Below are 23,350 nucleotides of genomic sequence, written 5' to 3' on the forward strand. Positions count from 1 at the left end.
CAAATACTCTCTATAAGTCGCTAATATATCATGATGGTGCTTTTCAGGAATGACATTGTTTTGTGAGCCAAATTCTCTGGGTCCTATTGTTACTGAGGGCCAGTTGGAAGTGGTAAAGGATAAACCTGTTGCTAGTGGACCCCTGCAAAGGAGGTTAAGTGAAGGACTCAACTCCTAGCTTTCAGAATCTACAGCCAAGGCAAAAAGCTAAGGTCAAGAATTCTTACTGCTTTTGGCCCATATTTTCTGCTCTGGCATCTATTTATGGACTCCCCATTCCAGGAGTTGCTTTAGTCTGGAGGTCTCTAAAAGAATAGACCACAATATACTCTTGATCATTTCTTGTTTTTAAGTTGCCTGGGATAACCACTTAAGGTTCCAACCTTTCTTTTTCTGTATTGATTTAACATACTCCATTTTGATTTTAAGTTATACCCTGTGCAATTCTTTACCCATTTTATATTTTCTTATCTTTGTTGTAACTTTACCACTCTAATTTGAGTTCTAAATTCTGTTGTATCTATCACTAACAATATTATTATGTATTTATATATTTACTTTCTTTTTTTTTTAAAGATTTATTTATTTTTATACAAGAGCTGGGGTACAGGCCAGAGGCGTGGGAGGGTAAGAGGATTCACCAGAGATAGAGTGGGGAACAGAATAGGCAGATGACCGAAATACACTGCTGACAGAGCAGCAGGTGTAACAGGAGAGGTCCACTGCGCCATGTGGGAATCTCCCTGGCTGGCAGGGATTCAAACCCACAGTGCAGAGGCTGAGGAGAGCTCCACAGGGCTGCGCTCAACCCAGTGCACCACTGGGGAGGCCCGTATTTACTTTATTTCTATGCTACTCTTTCTAAACCTACTTTTGTCTTTTTAAATCTTGGACATTTTGTATTTTAAATTCGTATGTCCTATAGTAACTATTTTTTCTCTTTCTCAATATTGTCATTTTCTCTCCTCACAAGTTTAATATTTTATATTTTACTTCATAGTTAACTTATCAGTCTTTTACCTTTTTTTTAGTCTTTTCTCAAACATAAAATATTAAACCACCTAGGTTATAATGGCAGACAGGAATCCCAGCTATATGGACAGCAACTAGGAAATACACCATAAATAGGGAAAGGTGGTTTCTATGCAGCTCCTCCTCTAACTTCCTTTAATATTCTCTCAACTCTGAAAATTTTAGATAATACAATTTAAAATTAAAACAATATAAGTTCATATGCATGCAAATTCTATTAAACTTTTAAAGTATCTAACATTTTGATTCAATTGGGTTAATTTTCATGTAAAAACTGAGGGGTATATTAGAATGAAATCAATATTTCCCTCTCCTCTTAAAATATAGTACTGATTCTCAGTGTCTTAATAAATAAGAATTGAAGTTCTGAAAATAATTGCATTATTCATAAAAATAATGAGAATAAGCTACTGACAACTACTTTTAAAGAAGGTAGAAATTCATACAATTTTTAAACAATTTTACAATTCATACAATACTGCATAGAATTATTAAACAATTTTATTTCCCTAAATTTGGTTTCAAAAAGCATGTGTTAAAAAAAGGCAACTGAATTCAAGGAATTTGAGTTATGCCAATAAACAGGATTTGGATAGTATTTTATGTAAAGTTTAGTTTTTATAGCAACTAATCCTAGAGTTATTGGAGGAAAGCTGGAAAAACAGAATAGGAAAGCTCACGAACGGTATGGACAGATGTCCTTATCCTGTTCTAAAAAAGGGAGGGGAAGAACCCCATAAAATAAAAAGGGATTAAAAGCAATAATCTGAGGAAACTTATCTGGCAATTTATTTTCCTAAAGATTTCAGCTGAAGTGTTTAATTCTAATTGACCCAATGATAAAAATGATTCACATCTCATGTTTATGGGGGAGGTTTACATTCAGCTATAAGTTTTGCTAGGGCAGTCTCTAGAGAGTACAGTATAGATATAAAATTAAAACAAAGCACACATAGAACATAGTAACAAGGATGTATATAATACCTTCAGTGGATCTGCTTGCTCTGAGAGCTGATTAATTTTCAGCTTAATTGCATCATATCTGTTTTCTGCTTCTACTTTCAAACTTTTAAGATGTTCCATATTTTCTTTTTGTTGTTCCATATTTCTCTCAACCATTTTCATTTTAATTTTATTTTCTTGCGCTTCATCTTCCTAGTAACATTTTACAGAGCATTTACAATTAATTAAATTACCACATTAAAAAAACAGTACAAATGGTACAGCCTATAGAAACTACAGGCTATCAGCAAAACAAATCAAAGACAAATATAAAGCAGACTTGGATATTTTCATACCTAAATGATTGGTAAGTAGAAAAAAACAGGCAAAAAATAAGGAGTGATATTGAGAAGACTGGTTAAACTGCATTGTGCTTATTAAGGCTACAATCAAAAATTATTTTAATTCTCTCCTTTTCCTTCAAAATATACTGTGTATAAATACATATCTCGTGCTTGACAATATGCCAAATGCTGAGGAAGTAAAAATAGTCTATACCTTTTAAAATAAATTAAAGAAGCAAAATGAAAAGGAGAGAACAAGGCTATTAATAAAAAATGAAGACAAATTCTTTAGATCAAAGCCACATTGGTGCAGCATCCTTATCTGTGTTGCTCAGCTATATACTGAGGATTAAATGCGGTGCTTGGTACAGACTACACCCCTAATATACATACTCATCTTTCAAGACTGGGCATCTCTCACTCCTTACTGTTACTTGGAGAAGATAAGCTGGATGTCATAAACACTTTTAATTGTGGGAAAATAGGGGTGAGGGAGGGGATGGAAACCCAAAATAATTAATAAAAAATAAAACATTAAAAAAATATATTAAATTAACTTGAGAAAAAAAGGAAACGATGAAAAGAGATCAACAACTGACTAAAAGACATCCATTAATACTGATATTCTCTGGGAAACATTTTGCTAAGTGGTTCACTCAAAAGCACAACTAAGGTTTGATAAAATTTTATTTCATGGAGAAGGCAAAATAAATCATCATGCATGCTCTATGGACAAACTACTGAGACAACCGAAGTCATACAACAGGTAGTTTCTTTCCTATGAGTGTGTGAAGACAGCACTCGTAAAAATTACCCACAATGAAAAGTATTAAAAAAAAAAGCTGGGATTAGATCCCATTAGCCTATGTGACAGTTTTATCCTTTAACGTGACGTTTAGATTTAAAAAAAAAAAAATCTTACCAAGGTTGCAATATCCACAGACTGGTGTTCTTCTATGTTCTCAAGTTCCCGAATTTCAGAAATACTTTTTCTTATTTTCATCTGAAAGAAAAGTATTTGTATTTTAGTAACAGAAAAGTAAATAAAAAAAGAAACACCCCTGGAAAGAAAGTAATAATCCACAAAGTTTTCTCTTTGTTAAAGAAGGTTTTCTGAGTAACTGAATGAGACACAAAAAGTCCGCTACATCACTCTTCCCGCTAATTCACGCCCATGCAAGAGAGATGAAATACTCCCATCTTTCCATTTTATGTGATGACAATGTTGAATCCACAGAGAAAATATTTCTCTGAAACCCACCTCAAGTTATAGTCTGGGGGTTCTCAAGTACAATGCAATTACTCTCTCGGTGTCTTCTGAGACTCCTTTGAGGGATCCAGGATGTCAAAACTATTTTCATAACAACACTAAGATGTTAGTCACCATTTTAAAATGAGTGTATAGGAAGTTAAGACTCTTGATGGATGTGTACCAGCACAACAGACTGACTACAGCAGCTTATGCCAAGAGGTAGACATTTACAAAAATATAAAAATGTCAATCTCCTCACTAAAGATTTTTGGTTTTTGAAAAATACTTTTCATTAAAATGCTATTCACATGAACACATGAGTTTATTATTTTAGAATATTCTGAAATTTTGTTTGTTTTTTACATTTTAAAATGACAGGTTTATTAGCAAAAGGAGAGAGTGCTCTTATTAATTTTTAATGTAAATACTGATAGATGAAATCCATTATTTATAAAAATGTCATTTTTGACATTTCGATTTTCAAAAATGACTTTTTCATCAAAATTCTATTTATGCTGACATGAGTTTATCATTCTAAAATAAACGAATAGTCTTAATTAAAACTATTTTCATAGTATAAATATTGATAGATATATCCACATAAATCAAAGTTTAAATTAGATACTATTTATAAAAACATAAAAATGTCAAGCTCATTCCTAAATCTTTCTGGCTTTGAAAAATACAGTAATTATTCATAAAAATGTAACTCGCATGAGTTTACTGTTTTAATATTAAATTTTGTTTTAATGTTAATAATGTAAACACTAATAGATAAAATCCACATAAATGAAAGCTATTTTATGGCTGCAGATGAAGAGCTGGAGTCCAAAAAATTTGAGAATTCCAACTCAATGACTGGTAGGATCTTAAATTAACCTGGAAGTGGTAAGTTGAGAAAAAAAAAAATGATGTACATTTTTTTACCTTTAACTCTTTATAATGTAGTTGGCACCTCTTAAGAAAGTCTTCATTGCGTTTAATATCCTTTTCAAGGGCAGACAAATGCTGTTGAAGATTTACTATCTGGGCTTTCTTATTTTCAACCTCATTCTCCAATTCACTTGATAGAGAAGAGAGGATTAAAAAATAATTTCAAACTACTCAATATTACAAATACTTTAGATCTTTACAAAGAAAGGCTTATTTGTAATAGCGTATTTGCAAAACCCTATCCAGGTAAATCAGCATTCTAAATTCCTACCAGGTTATGAATTAATAACATGAAAATAAAGAGCTCTCAAAAGTCATCTTCTGGAGTCAAGTTTCATTTGTGCACAGTAACAAGCAGAGATAGAAACAGAATTATGACGTGAAGGGCTCAAATAAAAAGAAAAAAATCTGGAAATAAACAGCATCACAATGCGAACAGGACACTGCATCATGTCTGCAGGACAGTGCAAGGTGAAGCGTGAGTACACAGAAGTGGCCCCGGACCTGTGCCCTCGCTGCTGCTCATCATCTGGACCAACCAGAGAGGGTGGAAAGAAACACAGACAGCCACGGGTGACGAACAGAGCCCAACACGTGCAGCTGGTGAGTAAAGCTGTGCGTGCAGGAGGGGGAGGAGAGGAGGACAAGGGAGAGAAGTGTGGGGAAAAGGAGGCAGATGTCCAGGCTCTGAAGGGCCTAGCACAGCAGAGGCTACTTCGGTGTCTCGGGAGCACCTTCTCTCTGCCAGGGGAATGGGGTGCGCACGCTTTCCTCTTGGCGTGGCACAAATGTCACGGAACTGGCTAATGGTGATGGCTGCAAGCCCGTGTGAATGTAACTGTACACTTTAAAACAGTGTGGATTTTATGGCATGTGAATTATACCTTAATTTTAAAAATCATACATACATGGCACAAGTATATGAAGTGTTCTAGAAGTATATATAAAGTGTTAAATTGTTACTTTACTTTTGAAAGAAAGATAAGGGCAGTGAATTTGACACTTTATTGTATATCATTCTGTACTGCTAGAGTGTTTTCATCACATGCGCCTTTAATTATAATTTTTTTCAGATTTTTTTTGGATTTATTGATTTATGCATACAAGAGCTGGGGTACAGGTCAGAGATGCGGGGGGTGAGAGGATTCACCAGAGACAGTGTGGGGAACAGAACAGGCAGATTGACGAAATACACTGCTGAGGGGAGCAGCGGGCGAGTCAGGAGAGGTCTGCCTCACCATGTGGGTGCTCCCTGGCCAGGGATCAAACTCATGCTGCAGAGGCTGCAGACAGCTTCACAGGTTGTGTCTTAACCCCTTGTGCCACCAGGGAGGCCCCATAATTGCAATTATTTTAAAGGGGTCATCAGTGACTATGGACAAATGGGATTATGAGCTGCTTTTGTTTTAAAATTCATATTTTCTGTATTTAGGAAAAAAGCAGTAAGGATTATTTTTTAGCTCCCAAATATCAGATAACTATCATATTTATTCAGGTCAAAACAGATGTCACAAAAAGTCATTTAACTATCATGAGAAAGTGGGATATTTTCAATCAGTAATGTTTATCATGTGGGAAGCAATTTTTTAAAATCCCAAATTTACTTAGCTTTTAAAACAAAGTTTTGTCCACTACTTATTAATACAAACACTTTTGGCTAAAAAGGAAGTCAAATAATCAACAGCAAACATAAGATCTGAACCCCTATTGTTAAAAGGCTAGAATCTGAGATTGTGATTTGCTGCTGAGATATACTTACCCTCTTTCCCCAGAATGCCACACTTTTTTAAAGACTTGGAATACAAATGCCCATGAGGCATTTTTGTTGAAAGAAAAAGTGTGAACTGCCTAGTGACACATCCACCAGGGTATTGTTTTTACATTTGCACTTGTGTTCATTTGACTATCACATAATTCAGTCTTCCCAGTTAAGAATTATGAAGGCCTAATTGCAATGTCATGGTGCAACACACAAAAATGTGTCATTACGCAGGTGACTTTACACAGGTTTACTCAAACATTTATGAGCTGTCACCCAGCCGGTCAGAGATTCAGAGCCAACTTAAAGTGTGTCACAACACTGGTTTGCCGCTCAGTTGACTTTTTTCTGCTCTAAGATTGATGAAACTTCCAATATCTCCCATGTTTATTTGCCTTTATGCAGCACTCATAATCAAAAAAATAACCAATATTACCTAAATCAATTTCAACAAAATTTTTATTTCTCTTACATGTCATTTAGAACAGTCATTTTTACTCAATTTTCTCACATATTTCTTTCACTTAAGTCCTAAGCTCTTATTAAAAAGCTTCTAAGTCACTAATTCAGTTTCAACCCATCAATTCATCAACTTAATTAGTTTGGCTAGGAAATGATTTTTTTTTTTTTTGGTATTAAAAATTCTTTTGCATATTTCTGAATCACTTTCGTGCACTTACTAGTTTTTTTTGCCTCTTAAGCTGCCTCCTCCAGATTATTTTCCTGGATTTGTAATCTACTGAGTTGTTGGAGGAGTCATGATGTATTTTTTTCTATGCAAAAAATGCATCATGCCTTTTCCGACAGCCCAATAATTGTGCTGACTCATCTTTCTAGAAAAGCGGAACTCAAAGTGCCAAAGACATCACACAAACTTGAACCAAAATATAAAACAGCACACTTGTACCTTCGATGAGCAAAATCAGCAGAACTAAATAATGAACAAAGTGATGTCACTGATTTACATTTTAACTTAAGATGCCTAACTTTGTAGACAGGTAGTAAAACAATAGGCAAATCAGCCAGTCAATGCTGCCCAATGCTGACGAAGAACACCATGTCTTCTCAGTCCAGAATATGAGTGTCAAAGTGAGGATGGAAAATAACAGCCAACCTAGAATGCTACACTCAGCTTACTCACAACTTTTCATGGAAACTACTAATAGAGTAGCATGAAAGGAACTGACCTCCAAAGAGAAGAGAGACCCACATAGTAAGGTCACACTGGATACCAACCTTATTTCAGAATCCACATCTCTGCTTAGGAATTTAGGTCTTGTATTTTCCGATGAGTAATAACGTCCTGCAAATACCTGATCACCATCAGCAGTAAAAGCTTCTCTACAATTTCTGGGTGGCCTTTGGGACTGCATTACTGTACGAGCGACAGAATTATTCTATGAGAACAGATGGAAAAATACATGTAAGTTATTCTAAAGCATTTCTGATGCCACGATTTCAAGGTATTACCTATATTTACTTTATGATTAAAGTATTTTTATTTAAACATTCATATAAAATAATTCCATGAAGTAAAAGTTCCAAAACAACTTTCAAGAGTCAAAGAATTAAAACTAGTGAGTCTTTAAAGCACAGTAAATTTGCTTTGACAAACTGATATATTTTACTTTTAGATTATAGTATTGCCTTCTATCTAAAGTTAAAAACAATTTAAAGTACGTTTTCACATGAAAATATTTACTTTAGCCCAGTTCATAAAATCTTATTTTTTTGAATGACTTTTACTCCATGAAGAGAAGTGCAAAGAAATTTCCATAAAAGATTAGTATACTCAATCATGTAGGGAAAGTCCAGGAATATTTAAGCCACAGAAGAAATAAAAGGGGGATTAGGTTTAACTGAAGTCTAGTCAACCTCCTTGGGGAGACCTTCACCAGAAGACTTCATAACTTCCTTTCAAGTATCCTTCTAAAAATATGAAAGAGCCAACCCCACAAATAATTACAATATAAACTTGCAACACACACACACACACACACACACACTCTCTCTCACTCATTCACTGTTGGATTGCTGACACCACTGAAACTTCTCGGTGTCTATTAATGAGAAAAAACACTGTACTATGTTTGTTTTGATTACAGATTTCTGTTTGAATTTTTTGTCCTCAGCAAACTTATGCCAACCGATGAAAAATAAGATGAATGAATGTTAACAAGCACACAGAAATACACGCACAAAGAGGAAACTGATTTATTCTACAGACTCAACGGCTTAAGAAAAAGAATGAATAAAATATCAAGTAAATTACTTGTTTAAAAATTGAGTAACACATATCTCTAAGGGTAAATAGTGAATTTGGCAGCAAATCAAGAAAGAACAAAAACATTAAGCCATTGTGTACCATTTGTGAAATTATCTTATTAAGGAGAATAGATTATAAAGGAAGCATATAAAACCAACTGGCTCTGTATTAACCTACAGATACTCCTACGAAGGAAAAAACACAATAATGAAACGTAACAGGAACTCCGCGATAGAGAAGGAACAGGAATTCAGATAACCTTCAGTCTTAAAAATTTAAAAATTTCAAAAAAAAACAGTGAACATCTGGTCTTACTTTGATTAGGAGCACTGTTTCTATGCCTCGCATGTCAATTAGGCTATTTGCAACAACTGCATTATCTATGTCTAAAGCTGTGAGAACCGTTGGAAAGTCCGGGTGATAAGCAGCTCTGAAAGAGAAAAATACGTAAGGATCAACTTCTCAAATTTTAATTGTACATATTTTTTAGTGAGCAAATAGGTTACAGATATTAAGATAGTGGAAAATTGCTGAAAACACTTGAAAACCTATCTGTAATCAGTTGATTTCCTGGCAAGCTTCTACATAACACCATATGTGAGGCGCTATTCTATGAATATTATAAACATGTTGTCATGAGAATTAAATAAGCTAATACTTCAGGAAGGATGAAAGCACCAACTGTCAATGCACCAAACGTGGCAGGTAGTCAAGTCAGCCAGAAGGACTGACCACAGAATCAAGCAAAGCAAGGTCGTTGGTGCCTTCACAGGAGCTACTTTGGCATGTGATGAAGTTATTAAAGCTTGACTGGGGCAAGAAAAAAGGGGAAGAGAGAAATTAAAAGACAATTCTTGTGAACAGGTTTTCCTATAAAAGGAAGTGGAGAAATGGGATCATAACTTTACAACAGGGTTAAACAGGACGTAAAAACAAAAATCGGAGAGGGTGCTCTAGCAATGTCAGCAGAGTCGATGCAAGCAGGAGTGAGGGGAGCGGGGGTTAAGAGGGAGAAGATGTGGTGGGAGAGTCCGGAGAGTGTAGACCCCAGCCAGTCAGTCTGCAGGAAGCACAGAAGCCTAGGAAGGAGCACAGGCACGCGCCAGGGCAAGAAGAGTCACTGAGGGTCACACTCTCAAAGTGGTGAGGTCTACACCATCTCCCTTATTAGCATAATCTCTGCGCCACACTCCATCTATCTCCCTGCAGGCTTCCTCACCACAAACCTCCTGTAAGGACTGCAAGGGCAGGGAGTGTCTACTAAAGTATCTTGATGACGTTTTACAAACCAGCAGTGCAGATAAGGTTAACACCACACTGTTCTAATCCCTTCTGCACATGAGTGAGCAAAACCAGAAACGGTATCTGATTACTGTTGCCGTACCTGTGTCTCACATCATAGATCTCATTCCGAAACTCAGAAACTATTATCTGTGGCCTTGAGGTCCCTGGTGAGTAAAACCTTTTCATCAGTTCCTGAAGTACCCACTCATCAGCATGATTATGGCACCAGTAGGCTTGCAGAAGTCCTTTTAAGCAAGATTCAATGGCCAAAGCAAGCTCAGGATCCCGAAGATGAATGCAAGCTCCTGAATAAGAAAATTTTAAATAAAAAGGCCCATCAATTCTTACTTATCGTGAAATATTAATGTTTAACAATCTCCTTAGAACAGTTCACTAGTGACTTCAAAATATTTTCATACAAAAGAGCTTAAATGGTATTATAGATCTCTTTGAACTGAGTGTGAAATCTCAACATATTCACTAGATGCGCTGAGAAAAGTCACCAAATACTACGAAAAAAACTATCTCACTGCAATGTAAGTTAACAGTGGTCTTTCTATGTAAGTTTCTATCACTCTAGTCTCTGAATGGTGTTTGGAAAATCAAGTCAAAGAGTTGATTAATCGGTTCTAGAACCGAGTAATACTGAGATTTTAGATTTAAAGGGGAAAAACTACCTCATTCATTGAAATGGTATAGAGGTATGTATCATTAAAACAAAGAGACATTATTTTAGAACACTCAATATAGTAATATTGTACTGATCAGAAAAAAATTAGTGTCATTTTCAGCTAATGATGTACAGAACTAGAGAGAGCGCCTCAGAAGAATTCAACTGGGAGGGGAGAAGACAGGAAGGAAGAATTCAACTAATCTTTTTAAATTCTCATATAAATAACCCCAGAACTTAGAAGTACCCTTGAAGAGAACTTAGAAATATCCTTGTCCAACTAAAACAGAAACTAAGAAAGTCATTTATAAAGGTAACACAAAACTCAGGTGATGAAAATTACTCTGATTACATCTTGAGGTCATCAGATTTTCCTATTAATCAATTTATTCAAATGAGTTCATTTCATTAACTCTATTTAGGGAAAAAAAAATCAGAATCAGATTATTCAATTTTTTAATCACTTTTCCTTTTCCTAAACTGATTTTCTTCTGATTACTTTATACTTTTAAAAAAGGAAAATCATGAAATGCTTCTATAATTTTTTGTTAAACTATGTACAAATTAAAGTCCGCATATAACTACATAGCTTGTTGGTAAGTTTTAAAACTAGAGTCTATGGGCTCCTTCCTGAAAATAAAAACTCATTTCTAATGTTTGTTATGCAATGAGTAAATGGTGATAAATACCTAGAGGGCCTACAGGTTTATGGGTAAAACGCCCACGTCTGTAAGCATTATCTATTGCTTCAAGAAGAGCTGGAACATTAGGACCAAATCTTTTAAGGCGATCACTTTTACTGTCTTTCAGTTCCTTCAGCTGCCTCTGATGATAGCTCAGGGTTTGCTTCACATCTAATTCTTCTCTCCTAAAAAATAAAAGTGAAAACCAGTACAGACATGATGGTTATACAAAAACATTCAGCCTTTCTCCCAATACCTGCATACCAACAAGTCACCAGCTAATTTCAAAACCAAAAGTGGATTTCTTTATTTAAAATAACTGTGTTACTAGAGAAAAACAGAAGGCCCTCAAATCAGCATGGGAAAAAATGATGCAACAGTGAGGAGCAGCAGAATGCCAGAGACTGTCCAACTCTACAAAGATAAGGAGTCTTCAGAGAATGATTTTTAAAGATTCCTTACTCTCTAGAAGAAATAAGAAAGTCTTGTTTTCTCTCTGAACTTAAAGAGCAAACTACATGATTTTTTTCAAATAATTGAAAAAATTATCAATTTTTAATTGAGAATTAACTCACTTAATTCTGGTATGCTCTTCCTTGTCCTTTTCTATGGCTTGCTGAAACTGTTCGATCTCTTGATTGACTGAGCATTCTTGATCCTGTAAGGCCTTTACTCTCTCTTTTAACCAAGATATTTTTTTTTGCCTTTCCAGTCGTTCAGGTTCCAAAGATTGATCAGTACTAACAGCAAATAATAATGGAAAAAGTGAAATGAAAAACTTAATATCCGAAAAGCAGGAAGCAAAATTCCTTTGTCAATAATACAGAAAATGTAATAGTCCATTTCACTTAGATCATTTAATCACTAAATGAAATAACTCTGAAAACTGCCAAGTAACTACATTACCTTTTTTTAAGTTCTTCAATTCTTTTGCAAAGCTGTTCATCATCTTTCTTCAAAGCTCTATACTCATTCAGGGAACGGTTATATATAACCTAACAAAATAATTACACATTTTAGTAAAATGGAAAAAAAAAAAACCCATTCAAGTCCATTTATGCAGAAATATACATTAAAATGAAGTGCACAAATGGCCACATGAAGCCATTCCATTTTTTTAAAGTCAGAGAGCAATACAAATTTCTACTTAATTATAAAACATCTACTTTTAAAAATAAATGAACAGTATTTACTTCTGTCATGTAGTTTTTAATACTCTAGATTGGAAAATCTCTCACCTCGGCTTCGTTATAGGTCCTTTTCTTAGCAGTCACATCTGCTTTAAGTGCCATACACTCCGGTGCGCGTGCATTCGTCTCTTCACTAATCTTTTCCAGTTTATCCTGAATGTCCTTATACTTTTTTTCTGCTTCATTAAGTCGGACCTTCAAGAAAAAATACATAATTGGAATGTTATAGTTTATTTTCCTTTAATAGACATAAAAAATTAAAAAAAATAGTTACACGTAGTTCACATCCCAATAACAAACTTAATTTGATGCTAAATAAATTTAAGACATTAAGTAAGCAAACAGAATTTTATAAAATACTGTCATTTTAATTCAACATTTAGTTATTCAACAAAGGTGTTATCCTCTGGGGATGCAAAGATACTTTAACAACTGTCTTCAAGTAACAATTAAAGGGAGATAAATACAATTTAGTTGAGAAACAAATACACAAACTGGTAAAGGTTTGTATGCAATAATGTTATACTAACATCTATTTATAATTGTGGAAGTACAAAGACAGAACTCAAAGTCTGCCAGAAAAAGTTAGAAATGTTTTCAAAGGAGAAGTAGGATTTGAGGTGAGACTAGAAAGATTAATCAAAATGGTCTAGAAAAAAATAAGAGCAAAGACAATAGAGGTAGATGGAAAAGCATATTTATTGTTTTAGAAATGAAAATGTGAGGTGAGAGGAAGGTGGAGCTGAACTTCCATATGCTACCTGAAGAGGGAGTACAAAAGCCAGAGATCACTAAACAAATGTATGCTAAACCATTGCTGTTCGTTTACATACACATCCATTACTTTTTTTTTTTTATTTTTTTAATTTTCTAGAGGCATGTCTTATTTATTTATTATTTGTTTGTTTGTTTGGTTTATACATGCACTGGGTACAGTCAGAAGCGCGGGAGGGTGAGAGAATTCACCAGAGCCAGAGCAGGGAGCAGAGCAGGCAGAAGGATTGAAGTACACTGCTGAGGGGAGTAGCGGGCGGCAGGAGAGGTCTGCACACCATGTGGGACCCTCCTCTGGTGGCCGGGGAGCAGCCGGGGATCGAACCGGCACCGCAGAGGCCGCAGGTAGCTTCGCAACCCAGCGCTCAACCACTGCACCACCGGGGAGGCCCCACATCCATTACTTTTGATAGACTGACGTCCTAAGTCTTAAAAGGAAAATGGTTTTGGTGGGAAGAGAGGAAAAATCAAGGTATGACAACCAAGCCTGGGAACCAAAACTCCTAAATTAAGTAGAGCACAAGGAACTGAGTCAGTCATACTGGAGGTGGGGGGTAGGGGTGGGGGGCAAGGTTATAAAGGGGAGAAACGGCGGCCGGAAGTTCTACTCTGGCAATGCAGCAGGAAAATCCCATAGTGGTGACTATAGATACTTGTGAACAAACTGAAAATCACTGAATTTTTTTTATTTTTTTAATTTTTTAAATTCTATTTTTATATTCCCCATACAATTGTAACCCCCTTATTTTGACCCCAATCCCTCCTCCCCACCCCCCATAGTGTGTGTGTCTCTGGTTCATAGTTGTTTGTTGATTTTGATTTTTTTCTTTCTTATAGCTATTCTTTTTCCTGGTCCCTTATTTAGGTTTTGTAGATTCCCGCTTTGAGTGAGACCATCCGGTATTTTTCTTTTTCTTTCTGGCTTATTTCGCTGAGCATGATCCCTTCCAGCGCCATCCATGTTGCTGCAAATTGCATGTGTTTATCTTTTTTGAATGCTGAGTAATATTCCATGGTGTATATGTACCACATCTTCTGGATCCAGTCATCTATTTTGGGACATTTGGGTTGTTTCCAAAGCTTAGCTATTGTAAACAGTGCTGCTATAAACATAGGGGTGCAGGTGCTCTTTGGAATTAATGTTTCTGTGTCCTTTGGGTAAATACCTAGGAGTGGAATTGCTGGATCATATGGAAGCTCTATCTTTAGTAGGTTGAGGAATCTCCGGTTCATAACATTATATAGGTTTCAGGCCTATAGCCTTACAATTCAAAATCTGGAATGTATTGCATTTTGGTCACCACCAAAAGTCTAGTTTCCAGCAAACAACAAAATATCAACTCCTGTTACCCAATTTATCAACCCTAAATTGTATACTTTATTTTTTTTTGTTTTTTTTATTTTTTTTTACTTTTTTTTTAATTTTTTTTAATTAATAAATTTTATTTTTATATTCCCCATACAATTGCAATTGTATGGGGAATATAAATTGTATACTTTAAATGGGTGAAATGTATGGCATTTGAATTATACCTCAATAAAGCAGTTTTAAAAAACAGGTTGATTGTAGAGAGCTACATGGTAAAAAGTTCCATCAGAAATTTATTGCCTTTGCTTCTACCTTTAGGCCTACACGGAAGACTCCTATGGCTTTTTTATTTAAATATTAAAAAGCACAGTTTCTACCTGCGTTCTTTTAAATCTCAAGAAGAAATTAACCTTAACAGACTTAATAGTTTATCCTCTACATGCTCCGCCTCTAGGTTCTGGGACCTACATCTCAGTTCCCTGAAAGTGCTACAGCTGTGTCTGGGCACCGTGTTCAGTCCTGAATTCTCACACCTCATGCCATTGAGCACCAATGACTATGATGCCTCCGTTATTTCATGGTTCTAAATCTTAGTGAGTCCAAGAATGAAAGCTTCATGCTCCAGCATCTCTACTGGATGACAAAGTATGGCTGTCGACATGCATGAAACTACTACATAGCCTCAGGCTGCGGATGGCATCCACAGACAATGCCCTTCTTAGAAGACCCATGTCACCACAACTCCTGAAACCCTAAGTTCAGATTAGCATCAACTGAGTGATACAGGTGTACATAAATATGAGGTTGAAACTGCAATTTTTGGTAACCATAAATAGTCTAATGTCAGTAATCTCAAGATTAAACAAAATAAATCTGTATTAAAGAAACTGCAATTACCTGCTGTTCTTCCATTTTCCGATCAAGCCTAGCAGCTCGTTCTTCTCCAATTTTGATATTATCTCTGATAGCATTCAATTGCTTTTCAATTTCATTTACCTAAAAAATTATAGACCAAACCCTGTATGTCACATAAGAGACTAAATGTAACCAAATATATACTATATTACTACAAATACATGTAGAGAAGTAACTAAATGAGAATTACCACTGCCCAAGCCATTTCATGCTTCAGGTATTCCAAATTAGTCTTCATTGTACTTAAACCAGCAATACTCTGAAACCGTTCTTCTTTCTCCAAACACTGGCGCTTGAGTTCAGTAAGTCGCTTTAAAAAAAAAAAAAAGATTTCTTACTAACACAGAAAAGGCAAAACTTTTTACCAGTATATTTCTTTGAATAGATTGCTTAATAAAAGCGCTAAAAAATATTTGCTGGAAAATGACCTTTTAGGTGAAAAAAAATTATTTTGGTTCTCTGATATACTAAGTAAAATGATTTTGCTAATTTCTGCACTATGAAAATGGCTAAACAGTCTTTACACAAAGAGCAAAGGAATAAAAGGCTTAAGACTATACAACTTCAAACAAATTCCAAAATTCAGTTTCCTATTACTCTCAATTCCCTATCTTATAGCCAGATTAGTCTGTCCTCGGCAAAGAATATACAGCACTCATTCCAAAGATAATGGACGGTTCAGGAGGAATTAATTTCTAAAACTCAAATTTAAGTGACAATTTTTTAAATCTAAGTTTTTTCTTAATAATTAATAAAATCATCAAATGAGTATTAAATCTAATGACATGAGGATAGCTTCTGGAATAGCTTATATTCCACACTGAAAGTAGACTTATATTCGACACTACAGGAATTTGATCTGAAAAATATTGGCAAACCTCTTCTCCTTGATTTATCTGCTCTTTTGTTCTTTCTTTTGTTTCCATAATGTATGAATAGTCTTCCTTCATTTGTTCAAGTTGAGTTGCTTTCATGAAGAACTGTATCAACAACAGGAAAAACAAAATTAAGAGTTTGTAAACTTCCATTTAACTATGAAAAAACACAATTTAGTCTCCAAAAACAGACACATTATGTAAAATGACAAGACATAAGCAAGTAATATCAACACAAAAAACATGTCTTATTTCAGCCCCCAAATTTAGTTAACCTGCTATATGTTCACATCTTCATGTTCCTGTGCAAAAGCTCTGAAAACCCAATGAAAGAAAACACTTTTTTGGTATAATATGCTTCTTTGAAATTTTTACTGATTCTTCCATTCCTTAAGCAAATATGAAAACAGAAAACAGCCACATTTTTGATCTCAGCACATCTTAAATTTTTATTTTTTTTTTTAAGATTTATTTATTTATTTATACAAGCACTGGGTACAGTCAGAAGCACGGGAGGGTGAGAGAATTCACCAGAGCCAGAGCAGGGAGCAGAGCAGGCAGAAGGACTGAAGTACACTGCTGAGGGGAACAGTGGGCGGCAGGAGAGGTCTGAGTGCCATGTGGGACCCTCCTCCGGTGGCCGGGGAGCAGCTGGGGATCGAATGGGCGCTGCAGAGGCTGCGGGCAGCTTCGCAACCCAGCGCTCAACCGCTGCGCCACCGCACCACCGGGGAGGCCCGCATCTTAAATTTTTAAAATAGTAAACACTAAAACAATAAAAAAATACAGAGTTAAGTTTTAGCTATAGTTGAATACTTTGTTCACTTTGTAAGTTTTAAATAATTTAAAGCTTAAAAGTTACTACATATGTTGGCCAATCATTCCCTTGGATCCTTACATTTCTTAAAAGATTAATTTTTGGAAAATAATAATCTAATATCTCCCAAAATTTTAAGTCCAAATGTGAAAGCAAAGATTTACCAAGAAAATTATACTCCCATCTTACTTAACAATTTCTTAAATTAATCCCGACATTATGTTTCACAAATAGGTGTCTTGAAAAGTACCCAATATTGACCATGTGAGCAAGAATAATGTTTCTAGGTAGATATCTAGAAATGTATTCTTCTGGGTAATTTTATATTTACTTTGTATTTGTCGCCCTCATTTTTAGACTGCAAAAACTGTTTGCTCATCTCTTGTGTTAAAACAGAAACTGGATTATCCACCTGAAAAAAACAAAAAAGGTTAATTAAAAACATTTCACTTTAATGCCTCAAAAAGAAATGAACTAAAATACAATTATAATAATTGACCTATGGGTGGCATCAAGAGGGTTAAGTACTAGCTAAATGTTAAAAAATGTTAGGGTAAATTGTAGAAAATAATTAGAAATTCTTAATGAAGAGAAAAAATGCTTCAATATTTCATGATACTAAAATAAATAACTATAGTCAAAATTAAATATTCTGCCGTTACATGGAGGCACAAGCATAAAGCACCCCTAAGCAACTGGTACCATCAGATAACAGAGCTCCCAGCAAGGGAGGCAGCTGACTTGGGTTCTTGGCTGGACTATCTCTAACTTGTCGTGTAGCTTTGGGCAAGTTGGTTTCACCAGGTAAAAACAGAAGTCCTGCCCGGTTATTTCTAATTAGAATTATGATTACAAATACTGTTCATTTTTCTTACAGCATTTCTTTAATTTTCCCATTTTTTGTTACTGATTCATGAAGCTATCATAAAACAGAGATAGAAATAAACGGCCTGGAGTAGATGATCTCTAATGACAATTCCAGGCTAATGTTACAAGTCTATATGTGCCCTATTTCCAATTATTCAGTTAAAATATCTTCGCAGGAAGGACTTAAGCCTGGTCAGTAAATCTGAAATACATAAAGAAATGCTTTATCCTTCTAGAATAAATTTCCTTTCTACAAGAATCCAGTCACTGAGTTTAGGTAACTATGATGCTATTCTGTCTAGGACAACAGACAGTAAACTTTGAAGACTATTAACATAAATTCTAGCACTACCAGTTATACACTTGGTGTTTTTGACGGATTGCTCTATTGAATTAAAGTTATGTATTAAAAACTATTGTTGAATTAATAAGTTTTAAAGAACTTCTCTAACAAGAGGTACACCTATTCTTCCTGTGGTCAAATTTACTCGAGGCCATTATAATTCTTTACACAGCACAGATGAAATCACACACACACACAAACCAAACAGTTGCATTAATCAGCCTGAAGCACAAATTTAGCAATTACCTGTATGTTAAAATGATCAAGAATTGCAATCAGTTCTTCTTTCCTAGTAGAAACCACGGTGCCTAGTTATGAGAAACATATAAAATGACCAGACTGTTTCTAGGACAATATACAGGGGGGAAAAGGAGCAATTACTTATAAGTACCAGTCGGATTTCATTATGTCATCAAGAAAGGCAGCATTGAGGACATACTCCTGAGGGCTGGGGAGACAGACTAATCACCACCAGGGACACAGAGGAGGGGGCAGCACACAGGCAGAGTTTTCTTCTCCTTTTCATCTCTCTCTTTGGTAAATTAACGTTCACCTCCTCCTCCTTTCTGTGCTTTTCCACCTTTGGTTAACTATCTCTTTCCATGTGTTAGAGAAACTACAGGGATAAAAGAAGGTCTGCCTGTGAACAGAAACTGGCATAGCCAATTTCACAAAGACCCAATTTCTGTTAATCCATGGTTTTGCTGTAGAATGTCCTGCAATTAAACAACTACACATGTGTATATATGTATGTATACACATGTATGTATGTATAAATGTGTACGTACACCCATTTGCATCCAACCAAACCTAAGAGGCTTCAAGAGAAGATATATCCTTTCAGTGATTATGAGCACAATCACTTAACTCTGTTTAACTGGGTCTTTACTAATATTTTATATGAAATGGAAAGAAACTCATAGCAAACCTGTTTGACTTTTTAGTTTGTAAGATCGACTTCCATCCATGCTGATGTGTTGTTGCACAATTATGGAGTCACCATACACATTTGCTCGATAGGCATCATCACCCCTGTTCCTCAATGTTATTGAGATATCTGCTGAGCTAAAAGAATAAAGTCAAACTAAGTCAAATGATGGAACACTTAATTACTAGGTGTTTAAAACCTAGTAATTGGTTAATTTGAAAATTAATTTTATACCAGAAGCTAATGGCTGACTGGTTACTGAAGAATAATGTTAAAGATCGTCACATCCAGGAAAAAAAATAAAAGTTGAGAATAAGAGAAGCTTTATTAAAAAAAACTTGACTGGGCCTCCCCGGTGGCGCAGCGGTTGAGCACTCGGCTGCGAAGCTGCCCGCAGCCTCACAGCGCCGGTTTGATCCCCAGCCATCGGGCGAGGGTCCCGCATGATACGCAGACTTCTCCTGCCATGCCCGCTGCTCCCCTCAGCAGTGCACTTCGTCAGTCTCCCTGTTCTGCTCCCCACTCTGGCTCTGGTGAATTCTCTCACCCTCCCGCGCTTCTGACTGTACCCAGTGCTTATATAAATAAATAAATAAATCTTTAAAAAATAAAATAAAATTTAAAAAAAAAAAAAACTTGACTATTCTATTTGTAATAAAAATGCCACGTTTACACAAAAACCATTTATGTTTTGGTTGTACCAGATCATGTGGGTCACACATTTTACTTTAAGAGGAAATCAATAGCAGACTGCCTGGCTACTCTGAATTCTATAATGAAGCATCATGCTGGCAGCAGGCCCTCAAGAATGATGAAGAATTACAGTGAAATAATAATATCCTCCAAGAGGATTAAATCAAAGGAGGCAACTTTAATTTCTCAATTAACTGTCAATAAAAAAGGGAAAGTATTTAATATGAAGAAATGTAAACTTAAACTCAAAATTCCTTAAAGCTTTGTTGATATTACAACAGAATTGTTAAAAATTTAAAGATGTTTAAAGTCGATAGTCAAGACATATTAATGTATTATGGGGGAAAAACAGTATTTCTCTTCTCTTAGCTTCTGTTAAAATAAGACTTGTAAAAGAACCAAAAAATGTTAAGACAGACATTAATGAACACATACTTCAAATGCATTGTTTAAACATAAACACAATATTTTCTCTAGCTGTTAGGATTATCTTTCAAGATAATCTTTTATTATAAAACTGCCTTAATTGGTAATTAAACGACAACTTTGCTAGAACAAATTGTTTTCGATTTTGTAATCATATTCCAAAACTGTTCCCATTGCAGAAAAGGAGGAAAAAACACCAAGATGGACGTTCACTGTCACTGATACTAAACCAGATACACTGAAGTGTCTCCTCAGCGCTGCCCGTGCTCGCTCCTGCGCAAGTGCCCTAGCAGACAGAGGGCTGAGCAGCCACATCAACCCCGTCTAACCCCCAGGAACTGAGCTATAGAAATAGGACACTAAATGATAAACCAGAAGAACTGGTAAAATCCAAATAAGGTCTGTAATTTCGTCAATAATATTCGCTCAGTGATAACTAAATAGCTTTGATGAAAGTACCTTAGTAGGACAAAGGGTACAAAGGAAACTGCATTACCCTTGCTACATTTCTATAAAACTGAAATTATTCCAAAGTGCAAAACGTTTAAAACAAACTCAAATTAAGACACAACCAAGAAGAAAAGTAGTGATTCCCTAAACTACAGTTTAGGGAATACAGACCAACAGACACATACCCACAAATACAGACCAACAGACACATATCCACAGAAACTGGCAGTGAATTAAAGACAGAACACAAGAACACTTCCTTACGTACACAGTTCTACAGACTAAGAAGGGAAGACATAAATGCTTGCACAAAGACACCAAGTAACACACACTTGGGTAAACAGTAAGATAGAGCTCACATACTTCAGATTATGAGAGAAATATTCGCATAGCTCACACCTCTTAAGGAGGGGAGAGAGGAGAGCATAACTCAAGCACAATTACATAAAGAGGCTGGGGCCGGGGGAGGTGTAGAGGAAGAGCTGCAGCACAGACCAATGGCAGGGAGGGGAAGAGAGGCCTAGAGACCAAGACACAGGAGAAGCAAGAGACACAAAAAAGGAAAGACCCTGAGACAGGAGAACTTGGTTCTGAGGTCTCTCAATTCCCATCCCTCATGAGACCCAGCTGACTTACTCCTGGCAGCTTCTTTGCATCTTTATAATAAAGCTTCTTCTCAAAGCCATCTTGAGTGGGTTAGCGTGTATGCAAGTGTTTAATCAGAAATACCTAATTGAGACATATATGCTCCTGAAAAGTTATAATAAATGGGGTTTTTAAAAGTTTTCCAAAATGATTCTCATTAATGGTCAGATTGAAAACCACTAACTAAAGTATGACAGGCTAGGGCAGTCAGCCTACATTATGGAACAAAAGATATTTTACTTCATTAACTCATATAATTACCTAGTATTAAGTAAATATACCTCATGAAAACATTCAAAAAGTAAAATGATTATTATATTTGCTTTCTGGATTATCACACTTAGACTAAGTATATCGAGACCTTCAGGGGTAGTAGTATCCTGTTGCTGTAAGAATTTAATAAGTTAAGAAAGGAAAGTTACTCAAAAACTTAAGGTTTAAGAAAAAAAGTCTTATAATAACTGTTGAGAAGTCCGGTTCAGGTAGTCAGACATAATGGAGCTGGGCGCTCACTATTGTCTCCCCACCTCTCACTTCTGCGGCTGACGCTGAAGCCCTCAAGTGAAGAGAGACTATGGAGAAAGTTCTTGCAGAATGACAAACAAGTAGATCCACAAGAGAATGTGGCTTCTTTCTTCACTCAGGAAGAACCTATGCGCCAGATGGAAATGACACTTACGGGAATGAGGGGCAAGGAATATATAAAATGCCTTGTAAAAATATGATGCAAATCTGCTCCTTCTCTGGGAGACCAGTTCATCTGCAGTTAAGTTCTGTAGCCTTAGCTAAATAAATCAGGAACATACAGAAGCAACATGAGTTTTCATGCCTCCCTAACCCACTCTTTCAAGGCCTCAGCTGATGTGGGCTGGTGCTAAGACCCCATCACCAATACTAGTTTTGGGAAAGACAAGGGAGGGAACAGTGCATGAGCGTGTTTAAGCAGGGAGCATGAACAGCAGGGAGCATGAGACTATGGGTCACTGAGAAAGGTTTTCATAACAGTAGAAATATTAGAAGTCATTCATCATCACAGAAACACCGCAAAGGGCTGGTGGATAACCAACAGGTAAAGGGCCCCAAGCCACAGTTCTCTCACCAAATTAGGAAATCATCTCCAAGATCTGAAACTCCCCTCTCATCCCCAAAAAGGGGATCAAAAATCCACCTATCACAAATGGGGGGGGATGTAATTAACTGAAAGGCTCAATGAGCTGATTCTGTAAAACAGTGATGACAGAATCAGAGACTATAAAATGAAAAGAATTTTATAAATATCAAGTGCTTTAAGTAAGGCAGGAAATAATAAGAGGAACAGTAATGGGTTAGGAAAAGTTGTTTATACTTTTTCAGATAAGGTTAGTTAAAAGATTGAGCCTAACTGTTATTATCTCTGTTTAAAATATATTCATGTTGGGCCTCCCCGGTGGCGCAGCGGTTGAGCACTGGGTTGCGAAGCTGCCCGCAACCTCTGCGGCGCCAGTTCGATCCCCGGCTGCTCCGCGATCACCAGAGGAGGGTCCCACATGGCGCGCAGACCTCTCCTGCCGCCCGCTGCTCCCCTCAGCAGTGTACTTCGGTCCTTCTGCCTGCTCTGCTCCCTGCTCTGGCTCTGGTGAATTCTCTCACCCTCCCGCGCTTCTGACTGTACCCAGTGCTTGTATAAACAAACAAACAAACAAACAAAAAAAAAGAATAAATAAATAAATAAAATGCTTTAAAAAAAATATATATTCATGTTCCCATCTATATGCAGCAGTGCTCGCAAAGTTGTTGATTTAAGTTGGTCTTTTCTTTGTAAAGGTATTCTGAGGACAAGTTTCAGAGGGAAATTTGTGCTTTCAGGTACTAATCTAGTGGAAAATAAAAGTATTTATTTGAGACTAAGATATTTAAAAGATCAATGTGTTATGTAGCTAGGCAGACCAGATGATTGTTTAAGACAACTAAGGA

At 36.0% G+C, this 23,350-nt stretch overlaps 1 protein-coding gene across 1 annotated transcript in view; it reads right to left on the reverse strand.

The window, feature by feature from the left end:
* SMC6 (structural maintenance of chromosomes 6) overlaps positions 1-23,350 on the reverse strand; it is a gene marked incomplete at its 3' end in the record, with an annotated part of 53,042 nt that overhangs the window by 21,874 nt on the left and 7,818 nt on the right. The window contains exons 4-19 of the mRNA XM_084235324.1: positions 19,184-19,320; positions 18,502-18,563; positions 17,377-17,457; positions 16,232-16,333; positions 15,544-15,663; positions 15,336-15,434; positions 12,404-12,550; positions 12,072-12,160; positions 11,741-11,905; positions 11,172-11,350; positions 9,913-10,117; positions 8,844-8,958; positions 7,499-7,659; positions 4,498-4,633; positions 3,241-3,321; positions 2,017-2,187 (exon numbers count right to left, since the gene is read on the reverse strand). Coding sequence (XP_084091450.1) covers positions 2,017-2,187; positions 3,241-3,321; positions 4,498-4,633; positions 7,499-7,659; positions 8,844-8,958; positions 9,913-10,117; positions 11,172-11,350; positions 11,741-11,905; positions 12,072-12,160; positions 12,404-12,550; positions 15,336-15,434; positions 15,544-15,663; positions 16,232-16,333; positions 17,377-17,457; positions 18,502-18,563; positions 19,184-19,320 — 2,050 coding nt within the window. The remainder of the gene's footprint in view (positions 1-2,016; positions 2,188-3,240; positions 3,322-4,497; positions 4,634-7,498; positions 7,660-8,843; positions 8,959-9,912; positions 10,118-11,171; positions 11,351-11,740; positions 11,906-12,071; positions 12,161-12,403; positions 12,551-15,335; positions 15,435-15,543; positions 15,664-16,231; positions 16,334-17,376; positions 17,458-18,501; positions 18,564-19,183; positions 19,321-23,350) is intronic.

This window comes from Talpa europaea (assembly GCF_964194135.1).
Source record: "Talpa europaea genome assembly, chromosome: 6".
Taxonomy (NCBI): Eukaryota; Metazoa; Chordata; class Mammalia; order Eulipotyphla; family Talpidae; genus Talpa; species Talpa europaea.